This window comes from Hemiscyllium ocellatum, chromosome 22, assembly GCF_020745735.1.
Source record: "Hemiscyllium ocellatum isolate sHemOce1 chromosome 22, sHemOce1.pat.X.cur, whole genome shotgun sequence".
NCBI lineage: Eukaryota > Metazoa > Chordata > Chondrichthyes > Orectolobiformes > Hemiscylliidae > Hemiscyllium > Hemiscyllium ocellatum.
In genome coordinates, this window is record NC_083422.1 from 12,214,975 (window position 1) to 12,228,204 (window position 13,230).

Sequence of the window (13,230 nt, forward strand, 5' to 3'; positions counted from 1 at the left end):
CCCTTGAGAAGGGCTACCATTTGAACTGTTGCAGTTAATTTGCTGTAGGCAGACCTATAATGCTGTTCAGGAGGGAACTTCAGGTGCTGGTGTTGGTGCGTGTCTGCTACTCTTATGCTTCATGATGGTAATAGTTATGCCAATGGAAGGTGCTGTCTGGGGACCCTTGGTGAATTACTGCAGGGTATCTTTTAAATAGTACGATGTTGCAAGTGAACATCAGTGGTGGAGATAGTAGGTGTTTATGGATGTGGTGGCTGTGAAAAGGAACTGCTTTACCCTGATGGTATCAAAGTTCTCGAGTGTTCTTGGAACTGCGCTGCTAACTGCCCTCTGCATGTCACATTGCATTTTGTGATGACTTTGCCAGCCTTGATTATTCATTTAGCAGATGATAGAATACAGTTAAAAGTTGGAAATGTAACCAAGAGCTCCTCCTGTGTGGTTCAAAGGCACTTCCTACCTTGCTGATCAATACATAGCACTGGTGAGGTCGACAGAAATCATTTTGTTACGGTTTACAGAATGTATTGATAAAACCTACCTAAAGAATGTGTCCATATTGCACAAGATTAGACTGGAACTGTTAAATGCCAATGAAAAATCCTGGAATTGATTGATGTTTTCCTCCCCACTATTGATTTGTGCACACATGAACATTGAAAATTTAATTGATGTAGCTGCTATATGCAAACAACAACAGAAAGATTGATCGATTGTCATGTCGTTCATGTAATGATGTGTCAAGGCACTTCAGAGCAGCTTTACAAAGTATATGTTGACATGGAGCCATAAAGGTGTTACTGAGATGATTGGTCAAAAGCTTGAATAAAGAGGTAGGCTTTAAGTGTTTTGAAGGAGAATACAGATTAAGGCATAATGGCTCAAGAGGTGTTTAAGGGCTTTAGAGCTTTGACTACTGAAGGTACTGACATCAATGTCATAAAAATTAAAATGAAGATTGGCCAACAGACCAGAATTAGGGAAATGTAGATTGCATGATAGATTGTGCGACTAGGAAATATTATAGATGTAAGAAGGATCTAGACCCTTGGAGGATTTGAAGACAAGGATAAGCGTTTTGAAATTAGCTACCAATTAGTCAGTGGTTCAATGCAAGTCAGTGAGTACAAAGCTAAATGAATAGTTTTGATTTGATTTGATTTATTGTTGTCACATGTACCAAGATACAGTGAAAAATGTTGTCTTACCTGCTTTACAAGAGATCATACTATATAATTGCATCAGAATGTCACAGCTGCTGAGAAAGTGCAGAGAGAGATCAACGTTAACATTTAAGCAATCCATCAAAAGTCTCACATCAGCAGGGATGATGATGTTCTTGAATCTGTTCATATCTGCATTCAAACTTTTATATCTTCTTCCTGACGGAAGAGGGTATAACTGGGGTGGGCGAGGTCTTTGATTACGTTGGTTATTTTCCCGATGCAGTGGGAAGTGTAGACAGAGTCACTGGATGGGAGGCTGATTGTGTAATGGATTGGGCTGTGTTGACAACTCTTTCTAATTTCTTGTGGAAGAGTAGCTGCCATACCATGTTGTGATGCATCCACATAGTCTGCTTTCCATGGCGCATGTACAAAAATTTTTAAGAGTCTTTATGGTCATGCTAAATTTCCTTAGCCTTCTGAGGAAGTAGCGTTGTTGTACTTTCTTGACTATAGTATCAATGTGGGTGGACTAAGACAGATTCTTGGTGATCATCACTCCCAGAAACTGATGCTCATGACCATCTCCATCTCAGCTCCATTGATGCAGACAGGGATGTGCCCTCCATTCCACTTCCTGAAGTCAATACTAGATCCTTCATTTTTGTGATATTGATGGCGAGTTTGTTGTCTCTGCACCATGTTGCAAAGGACGATATCTTCTTGCTGTGCTCCATTTCATTGTTGTTTGAGATCTGACCTACATAGCGATGTCATCAGCAAACATTTTGATGATGTTATAGAGGTATGAATATGGTCTTTGTTAATTGAACATCCTTTATTCTTAATTATACCCAAGGGGAGGACATTATTTGAGATCTTACCAGAGCAAATTTAAAGAGACACTCAATGGATCTGTAGTTAGGAATTTTATGCATATAATGTTTCACACTGTAAGTAAGTGTAAGATTGTATAAAGATTGGTTGAAATATCATCTTTCACTATCTAGAGTATAACAGTCTTAGTCTAGAGTATAACAGTATACAGATGTGTGGTAGCTCATCTCAGTCAAAACAGCACATCAACATTGCACACTATCTGATATATCCTGAGACAACAATGCCCTCAGTAGTTCGTGGCAGAAAGTTAATGTTTAACTGGAGAAAATTTCTGCTTATTCAGTGATGGCTGTCTGATAAATAGTGTAATTACTAAGTGTCGGTGGAGAATTGGAGGAGCGGTGGTGTGGTTCAGCTGGGTTATGTCAATGTCCGAGTGAAAATTGACAATGTTTTTTGATGATGTCACTTGAAGATATGATGTAGATAAGAAACAGGAGGGGGTTATGATGGGTCTTTGATTGAACAATGTTAGTGCTTGCCCAGACTTCATTGATTACACTCAAACATTATAAAACCCCAAAGCAACAATGTAATTCACTATTTTGAAAGCCTGGATGAACTAAGTCAAAGAACTGAAAAGTATGGTCTGGTGTCAAACATTGCATGTTAGAATGAATGAGAGATTAAATTACATTGGATATATCAAGATCTTTTTTAGGCATTCTTCTTGAGTACATTTATTATCTACATTTATTATTGTGTCTTTAGACTCATGCAAGGTATTCTGCTTTTCTTTAATCCTCCTTTAGTTCTAATAATTTGAACACATTTTCACTTAACTTGAGTGTTTTGATTTACGCTTTGATTGAGGAAGGCAACATTAAAAAGCAAAGGAACAACATTTCTGGTTACTAACATCACATATTTAGACTACTTATAATTTTCTTTTACTTGGGTTTTAGAGCTGGCCTACAGTTCTGCTGAGAAATATAAAATATGTTTTGAAGTTCTGTTTACAGTTAGGAAATATGGTCAGATGTTTTTTGATTAATTTTCTTTTCCTTTGGTGCAATTTTAATTGAACCTTTCAATTCTTGCCTTCATTTTGAAATCTAATTTTCTATTTTATTCCACAAAACATTTGTCATCCTTTCTTCTCCTCGACTATGCTGTGCTGCCTCTATCTTTGTGACACTGAACTTTGACTCCAGATTGGCAGTTTGACGGTAAGATGGTGCATACTGAAGTTGCATATTCTTAATGTTCTTAAATGCTTGGCTAATCTGAATATTTTTAAGTATAATGAATTTAATCTGTATAATTAAATTTTTTAGATAGTGATGTGTTCAATTAAAATTTGCAGCACACATGAAGGATGGGGAAAGAGAGAACAGTTGCAGAACATAACCGCTAATTTTTCTAAATATTGTTCTTCATGTATTGTTTCTGTATGAAAATTAAGTCAATAAAAATACAACAAAACTTTCTTACATCTTTAAAATTGTGCTAATTATTGAGTTTACTTCAAAAGTTCATAAAATGCATGTGCATGATATCTTTTTTTGCTACTGACAGATTGCAAGTTGGCAAGATCAGGTCCTCCAGCAACAATTGTAGCAATTGATGAAGAAAGTCGAAATGGTGAGTAGCCTGTTATGATTAAATTCAAAAAATATTTGCAAGTTTGACTTTTGACAATCTGTAACCAAAAATAAATGTTGTGAAAGTAACCCTGCAAAAAAGAAATGTTGCTTTTTAATGATCTAAACTCAAATGCTTAACTTGAATGTAATTCTGTGGATTATGTATGGAAAGCTGAGACCAGAGACAGTCAAAATATCAATAATTGACAAACTCTTAAGATGCTTTAATGACATTCATCTGACAACTATTATGATAGAGGCATTAATCAAACATTAACTACTTAGCTTATAATGTTTCCAGTTGTTATTTTTGAATGAGTTCAGGTCACAAATAAGTCACTTTTGGATTTATTGCATCTTAGTGAAGGCATGCCTATGGCAAATGTCTTGATAGAAGTACTTAACTAAGGGAAGGTGCAAAAACAGATTATAGGCATGAAAATAAAATTTCCATGTGCATGTCAATTCCTGAAACTTCAGTCATTTGGACATAAACTGTTAGATAATTCAAAATTTTAAAATTAGCAATGCAAATAAAAGAGTAAGGAGGGAGTATAGTGCTTATAAAAATTGTGTTGACTTGTATCAAGTAGTGATTTATGATGTTATTGTGATTATTACACTGAAATAGCAGGCTTATAGAAATGATTGAAATGATAAGCCTCTTGGAGTTTCCTTTCAAGTTATGGGTGTGTCCTCTCCTCTTGTAAGGCAAGTTTCTGAGATAAAGAAATGATTTGTGTTTAGCTAACAGCATTCTTGGCATATGGTTTTGCAAAGCACATCATACCCCATTCATTAATTCTGAAGTGTTGTCACTGCTGTCATGTAGGAAAACGTGGTATTCATTTTGCATACAACGATGGATGACAAGTTTTTTTTGTGCTCTTTCGTGTTAATTGTGTGTTAAATATTGTGCGTCCAGGAGTTAAAAAATATTAGTGTAATATAGCATTGGGATGTTTTGTATCTGTAGGAATAGACAAATATACATTTGATTTACTACTTCATTTGTAAAACCATTCAATACTCCTGTAATGCTTCACACAACAATTGGTCCAGTTTGGAATACAACACATAGAGGTGTTAGGAGGCAGGCCCAATAGGACATTGTTTCTATTTAAATAACCAATATGCAAGGTTATGGGCAAAAGATGAGAATTTAGCACCAAGTTAAAATAGAGCCGGTGTAGCAACATTGTGCTGAATGTCATTATCCTGCCCTTTAACAATTCTGTGATTCTGTGTCAACTAAAAATGTGTTGACAAGTCCTACACTGGGGTTTGAACCCACAATTTCCACTTTGAGTGAAGTGTTATACCATTAAGTCAAGGCTCAAATCTAAATTAAATGTTGAAGTGTGTTGATTCTGTAGCAGCACTAAGTACTGCAACTCACTCAATGCAAGATTAATGTTTATATTTTCAAAAATAGTTATCAATCATGTTGGTTTAAGATCGATAGCAGCAATGTAATTTATATATCAAAGCAAACATTTAAGCAACTGCATTGTGAAATTACATTAACATATTGATAATTTTAAAACAGCAGGTGACCCATAGGTTACAATTTGGCCTGCACAACTGCAAGGACTACTACTTCAATTAAACAATGAGCATTGGGCTCTCAGGTTATTTGAATCAATAAATAGCTCCCATAGGTAGAATAAATACCAACACTGCTGGCAGACATATGAATTAGACATATAAAGACATAATTTACGAAGTGCTCTTGAGGGTTGCTACACGTATTACTATTAAGCTGCACTTGAATTCTGAACATATGGGTTAATATACTAGTTACTGCTTAATTGTCTCATGGGACTGGAGAACTTGTTAGAAAGTTGCACAAGTAAGTAATTCCCATTGAAATTAATGACAGATAGTTATACTATAAAATCCCTTAAAGTACAAGGATTTAACTCTCCACCTGGCAAAACCAGAGTAGTGATTGTGGAGGGGTGAGCCATTTCAGAAATGAGAACGAATGACTCGCCCACCCTGATCTCTCAGTCTTTCTGTTGTTTTCCAATATTGAACAGTTGTTTGGAGCTAGCAAGCAGAATGTGTCAATAAAGAAGTGTGCTCTTGTTTAATCATTCAAATTGAGTCTTGATTTATGCCATAGAAACACAGTCTGTAATTTCAGGTGGAAGCATGTCCAGGAGAGCAATGTTAATATGCACTGCACTATTCCCCACTTCCAAAACCAAGTACCTGCTCAAGTGTTAAGAACATCTTTTTGCAGCTGAAGAGGAACTTGGAGTGGGAATCCTTTTGTCATCGGTTACATAGGCAACAATAACACAAGTTGCTTTAACAATGAGGTTTTGCTGAAAGGGTGTAAGTAGTTAGGGTCCGAATAACATACCAGATATCAAAAGTAATAGTCACCAGAGTACAAAATGATCCATGCTTAATTTGGCACAGTGTTAAATAGATCTGAAACTTGAAAGTGTTGCTCAGAGTAATATGGGAGACAATTTCAATTCATGGGGCACACTAACCAGTGCTGGGGAAAGATTGGAGTTACTCCATTGGAATGGCTCAATGTAACCTGCTCTATGATCAGGCTATTGATGAATCAAATAACTAGCAAGATGGTTCTAAAGTGGAATGGTGTGGGTACATATGAGGGGAGATGATAAAATTTAAACCGAAAGATTGCAACCACTTGGAACAATATTGTTGCATGGATAAAGATAAACCTAGTATTGACATGAAGAGGCAACTTTTTAAAAAAAATCAAAAGGCTGAGTTATGCCACATACTTAAGCTGCCTGAATCCATGTAGGCAACATGCAAACAGTGTGCTACCTGCTGCTTTAAGTGATAATAATATGCAGCTCAAACCTAAATGTATTCCTGAGTAGTTGCAGTGATCAGCTGGAAATCCCCGAATTCATGCAAAGTGAGATCTGTGTCTAGTTAACTTGCAGTACTTGGAAACAGTTTGTCTGTCTTAAAGGGAAGATGTATTTTAGGCTGCAGCAGGTGTTGGAATTGGTTAAAGAGTCTGAACAGAAAGAGGACTGGTATTGGTAATGGTAGGGGATAATACCACCTCCGCAATAATTCTCAACACCGGTGCCCACAATGCCATGTACCCAGCCCCTTACTATACTCCTTTATATATTCACGAATGTGTAGCCAAATTCAGCTCGAACTCTATTTACAATTTTGTTGATGACACCACTATAGTAGGTGAGATCTCAAACAGTGATAAGACAAAGTAAAGAGTAGACAGTTTAATGGTATGATGGAAAGACAACAATCTCTGTCTCAATGGCAACTACATGAAGAAGCTGGTCATTTACTTCAGTAAGTGGACACATACCTGTCTGTATCAATGGTGCTGAGGGGGGGGAGATGGTCGAGAGCTTCAAGTTCCGAGGAGTAAATATTGCCCAAGACTGCAAGAAATTACAGAGAGGTGTGAACGCAGACCAGTCCATCATGAAAACCAGCCTTCCTTCCGTTGTCTTGTCTACCTGTTGCCTCGGAAAAGCAACCAACATAAGCAAAGACCCCTCTCATCCTGGTTATACCCTCTTCCAACCTCTTCTTCAGGCAGAAGATATAAAATTTTGAAAACGTCTATACGCACAGATTTAAAAGCAGCTTCTTCCAGGTGGTACAATTACTACTAGAATCAACAGCAGTAATCCAGTTTCGATGACCTTGCCACAGTGTCATAAAACAACACACTGACTTCCCAGGAGTTACCAAGGTTAGTGAATGCATCTACTTAAGTCATAAATAGTCCATTAGCCTCACATGCTGCCTTTTTCACCACACAAAGTTTTTAATTATCAATAATCTCTGTCATGTGTGTTTTAGACATTAAACAGTCATAGCCATATGTCACCTTTTCAAATTTAGCATTGCTACCTGCCTCACATCCATGCCTCACATGGACAGCTCCCAGCTTATGCAAATTGACAGTCATTCAACTGTAACATGTATACCTCACATGCACATTGCACCGCACTCACTGATGCAGTTCCTTCTCTCTCCCATTATTGGAGGCAGCAGTTAATCTTACACACCACCATTAGAGCACCTAGAGCTTAGGCTGTGGATGGCAATAGGACTAAAACCATAGAGGATAGTGAGATGTTGTAACCAAATTCATCATCTAGCATCTCCGGAGAGTGAGGTTGCACATGAATTCTGCAGCAAAAGGATCAATTGAGGAGTTTTAAAAAAAAAATTAAACACTATGTCGGCTGATATTGGTGGATATGCACACTGAGATATCTGGTTGATTGGCAGGTGCACCAGCTAGACAGTCTGTTGTCACTGTCAAGGATCACAATGGGTGTCCAGCTTCAAACTGGGTCAGAGCTTCAGACAGAGCTTAGAACCTTTCCTTTGGAATATGAGAACACTTGTGGATCTAACTACAAAGCAGCATCTTTTGGTCAATGTCTTAGCTTCCACTTCGGAGAAGTGGCAGGCAGCCAATATCTGAATGCACAGTAGAAACTCAGGACTGATGTTCTGAAATCTTAACTTGTTGCCATGCCAGAATAACTTGGCAGCATTCCAACTGCTCTGATCATGGCTGTGGATACTGATGCTCAGAGGGGCTTTCAAGATCTCCAGTAAGCCATGATTTGTGGATTCTGCGATTGCTGAGGGGCTGTCCTGAGGAGAATGTCAGTGATTACTTGAGCTCCAAGCATGTGTGGATAACATTCATGTCTTCACCTCTGTTTCTCAGGCAGTGTCCCTTTTATGGCCTGTCAATAACCAAGTCCTAGGTGATGCTGTTTATGTGCCTTTCAAACGTAGAGTTGCTAAGGGCATTCTGAAAGGCCATCTGCAGTCTTCTCAATTGCAACTCCAGCACCCTTTTACTGTTTTATAGTCACTGGAGTAACAATTTATGGAACTACTTGGTCAGGCAAAGCTAACTTCATGGCTACCACTAAAGGGAAGTAGGAGAAAGTGAGGACTGCAGATGCTCAGTACAAAGGTGATGAGTCAATTTTCTTGCAGAATACTCTGTGCTTCATTCTGTTTGGAGAGAATTGTATCAACATATCAGTCCTGGCATGAAGAGTGTTTGGTTACATCTCTCATGTAACAGTGTGCTTTGAGCTGGGAGATGATGCTGGGTCAGCTGCTCCAAACTTGTAGAATCCTTATGCAAACAAATTCTAGGCCTTGGTTGCCTTCACAGCTAGAGCTGTCCTTGTTCTAATGTTGCAGCTTTATTTGCAAGATGTGACAGAGTTCTGGGGCAGTTTCTTCACAACAATGTGTGCACTGTGCACATGAAGTTAACAAAAATGTCAGAGATTTTGGCAGATGATGTTTCCAGCTGAGAGACAAACTTCCCCTCTTCCTTTTGCCTCATGAACAGCGTGCCATAGAGTCATAGTCATAATATTATGGAGTGCTACATCATGGAGACAGGCCCTTTGGTCCAAACTGGTCCATGCTGACCAAAATGCCCATCCACACTAACCCTATTTCCCTGCACTTGGTCCATATCCTTCTAAAGCTTTTCTATCCATGTATTTGTCCAAATACCTTTTAAATGTAATTAAAACATCTTAAATGCGTACCACCTTTTGTATAAAAAAGAAACCTGCCCCTCAGGTTCCCTTTTATTCTTTCCCCTCTAACCTTAAACTGATGCCCTCTCGTCCTCAATTCCCCACCCCTGGGAAAAAGACTGAGTGCATTCACCTTATCAATGCCGCTATATTCACTATATGTACTTCTATAAGATCTCCTCTCAGTCTCTTACACTCGAAAAGCAAAAGTCTTAGCTTGTCCAACCTCTCCCTATAACTCAGACCATTGTGTCCAGGCAACATCCTTGTACATTTCTTCTGCACTTTTTCCAGTTTTATGACATCCTTCCTATAACAGGGTGACTAAAACCAAACACAATACTACAATTGCAGCCTCACCAACATACTACCTTGATTTGACTTTCCAAAATGCAGACCTCACATTTACCTATATTAAATTCCATTATCCATTTCTCAGCCCACTTCCATAGCTGATCAAGGTCCTGCTTCAATTTCTGATAACTTTTCTCACTGTCTATGCTACTGACTATTTCAGTGTCACCAACAAACTTACTAATCATTGCTGATTTTGATGAAGAGCTTATGCCCAAAACATCGATTCTCCTGCTCCTCGGATGCTGCTTGACTAGCTGTGCTTTTCTAGCACCATACATTCAACTCTGATCTCCAGCATCTGCAGTCCTCACTTTCTCAAACTTACTAATCATGCCTTGTACATTATCATCCAAATGATTGATACAAATAACAAACAGTAATGGGCCCAGCCCCAACCCCTGAGGCATTCCACTAGTCACAGGCCTCCAGCTGGCAAGCATCCTTGCCCTCTGATTCCTACATCAATTGTGTATCCAATTTGCCAACTTGCCCTGGATGCCATGAAATCTAACCTTCCACAGCAGCCTACCACATGGAACCTTGTAAAAGGCCTTACTGAAGTCTCTATAGACTACATCTGCTGCCTTTCTTGTCCTTGACATATAAAAAGAGATTGAATAGATGGGACTATATTCACTGGAGAATGGAAAAATGAGGGGCGATTTTCAAGAAAGCTATACATTGTAGTTGAGGTTGATATTTATCCATGACCTTATGGATGGCAGTACTACTCTTTTATTGAACGTTTCTGACTTTTTGCTATGTTTCTTCTTCAGTATGGAATAAAGAGATATTGGATTTTCTTCTCGGGAATTAAGTAGCACAGGTGAAGTATGATGAATTGGGCAAACATCTGGGTCATATTGATTGTGGTATAATTAGCGATGAAGTAATTACAGAAAACAACAAAGAAAATGAAGATCAATTTCAGTGGTTTAAGAAAGAAAGAAACACAGGTGAACTAAAAATAGTGGCCAAGAAATCAATAAATGAATAGGGTGGAGACGGTCCAACAACAACTTTCATTTAAAGAGCATCTTGAGTCGAGTAAAACACTCAAGGTCCTTCAAAGGAGTGTTGCCAAACTTTGTTTAAAGTTATTCCACAATAACATAGATGACTAATCGTTTTCAAACAAGTAATTTAACCGAGGAGGAGAGGACAAAATGATTAATTAGGGGAACACATATCTTTGGGCTCAGGCATTTAGGGATTAATACTGTGTTGCATAGCAGGTGAGAATTGGAGTGCCAAAATCTTGAAAAGTTGGAGAGTAAAAAGAAGCATTAATCCATTTAAAACAATGAAATTGGAGTGGGCCTGTGAAATGGACAAGTTCAAATATTACATTCATGTTTGACAAAGGGGAGAGGAATAAACTTTACATTCACAGGTTAATTTACATGTGAGATTCCGTGAGTCAATTAAAGACAGCCAGCATGAGTTGGTTAAGGGAAAATCATGTTTGGCTAACATTGAGGGCAGGGAGAAAGTGAGAACTATGGATGCTGACAAGTCAGAGTCTAAAAGTATGGCGCTGGAAAAATACAGCAGGTCAGGCAGATCTGAGGAGCAGGTGAGTCGATGTTTTGGGCAAATGCCCTTCATCAGGAATATGGAGGGAGAAAGGGGTTTAGAGATAAATATGGAGCAGGGCTAGGAGGGAAGGCAGCTGCGACAGTGATAGGTGATTACAGGTGGGTTCTAATAGTGATGTTGGGGAGGGTGGAGTGGATATGTGGGAAGGAAGATGGGCAGGTAGGACAGTTGAAGAGGACAGTGCCAAGTTGGAAGATTGAATCTGAAAAGAGGTGACGGAGGGGGTGATTTAGAAACTAGTGAAGTCAATGTTGATGCTGTATGGTTGAAGGGTCCTAAGGCGGAAGATGAGGCGTTCTTCCTCCAGTTGTTGGATGGCTTTAATTTGGTCGTGGAGGAGGCCCAGGACTTGGATATCCTTGGGGAGTGGGCAGAGAGTTGACATGGTCAGCCACAGGGTGGTGGTGGTGCTTGGTACATGTGTCCCAGAGGTGTTCCCTGAAATACTCTGTGAGTTGGTGTCCCGTTGCCCCGATGTAGAGGAGGCCACATTCGGAGCAATGGACAGACACAGTAGATGAGGTGGATGTGCAGGAAAATCTCTGCCAGCTGTGAAATGATCCTTTGGAGCTTTGGATGGAGGTGAGAGGGGAGGTATGGGTGCAGGTTTAACCCCTCCTGTGGCAGCAAAGGAGGATGCTGAGTGTGGAGGGTCGGTTGGTGGGGTGGGGGGGGGTCATGGACCAAACAAGGAAGTCACAGAGGGAATGGTATTTGTGGAATGTAGATAGGGGTAGTGAGGGAAATATATCTTTGGTGGTGGGGTCTGATTGTAGGTGGTGGGGTCTGATTGTAGGTGGTGGGGTCTGATTGTAGGTGGTGGAAATGGCAGAGGATAATGCACTGTATCCGGTGATTAGTGAGGTGGAAGGTGGGGATGAGGGGTGGGGTTCAAAGGTGGTGGTGGAAGAATTGGAGAAGTTGTGCCAGATGGCATTGTTGATCACATGGAGGGGAAATTGTGGTCCTTGAAATAAGAGGTCAACTGGGACATGGGAGCAGAAATTAGGCCATTTGGCCCATCGAGTCTGCTCCACCATTAAATCATGGCTGATAAGTTTCTCAACCTCATTTTCCTACTAATTGGTCCAACAACTAATGGATCTGATCCAAACTTTGTGGACCTGACACATCCAATTGTGATTGACTTGGATTAGGCAGTGGAGAAGGCCCAAGCCTTGTACGTCCTTGATGGAGTTGAAGTGGTCAGCCACAGGATGATGGGTTTGCTTGGTGCTTGTGTCCCAGAAATGTTCCCTGAAATGCTCCAAGAGTAGGTGTCCTATCTCCCCAATGTAGAGGAGACTACATTAAGAGCAATGGACACAATAGATGAGGTGGGTGGAAAATCTCTGCTGGATGTGTAAAGATCCTTTGGGGCCTTGGATGAAGGTGAGGGGGGGGGAGGTTTGGGTGCAAATTTTGCACTTCCTGCTGCTGCGAGAAAAGGGGTGTGGAGGGTGGGTTGGTGGGGGGCATGGACCTAACGAGGGAGTCCAAGTCCCAAAGAATCTTTGCACAACTGTTAGAAATTCTCCTGAATATTCACCCACCTCATTTACTGTGTCCGTTGCTCTCTGTTGGTCTCCTCTACATCTGGGAGACAGGACGCCAACTCACGGAGCATAACAGGGAATATCACTGGGACACATGCACCAAATAAACCCACGGCTTGTGGCCGACCACTTCAGCTGCCCCTTCCACGACCCCAAGAACATGTAAGTACTGGGCCTCCTCCACTGCCAAATCCAAGCTACCGACAACTGGAGGAAGAATGCCTCAGCTTCTGCCTTTTGGACTATTCTACCACATTGGCATCAACATTCACTTCATCAGTTTCCAAATCTCCCCTTCTCACACCTCATCCCAGATTCAACCCTCCAAATTGGCACCACCCTCTTGACCTATCTGTCCATCTTCCTTCCCTCTATCCGCTCTACCCTCCCCATCGACTTAACACTGTTATCCCCCACCTGCATACAACCTATTGCCTTCTCAGCTACCTTCCCCTTCGCCTCAACTCCACACCCCTATTTGTCTCTCAGCCCACTT

General features: G+C 40.1%; 1 protein-coding gene across 1 annotated transcript in view; it reads left to right on the forward strand.

The window, feature by feature from the left end:
• Positions 1–879: 879 nt before the first annotated feature.
• The window catches only part of pcdh15b (protocadherin-related 15b), a 642,771-nt gene continuing 630,420 nt past the window's right edge, over positions 880–13,230 (forward strand). The window contains exons 1-3 of the mRNA XM_060841768.1: positions 880–925; positions 3,224–3,238; positions 3,588–3,653. Coding sequence (XP_060697751.1) covers positions 880–925; positions 3,224–3,238; positions 3,588–3,653 — 127 coding nt within the window. The remainder of the gene's footprint in view (positions 926–3,223; positions 3,239–3,587; positions 3,654–13,230) is intronic.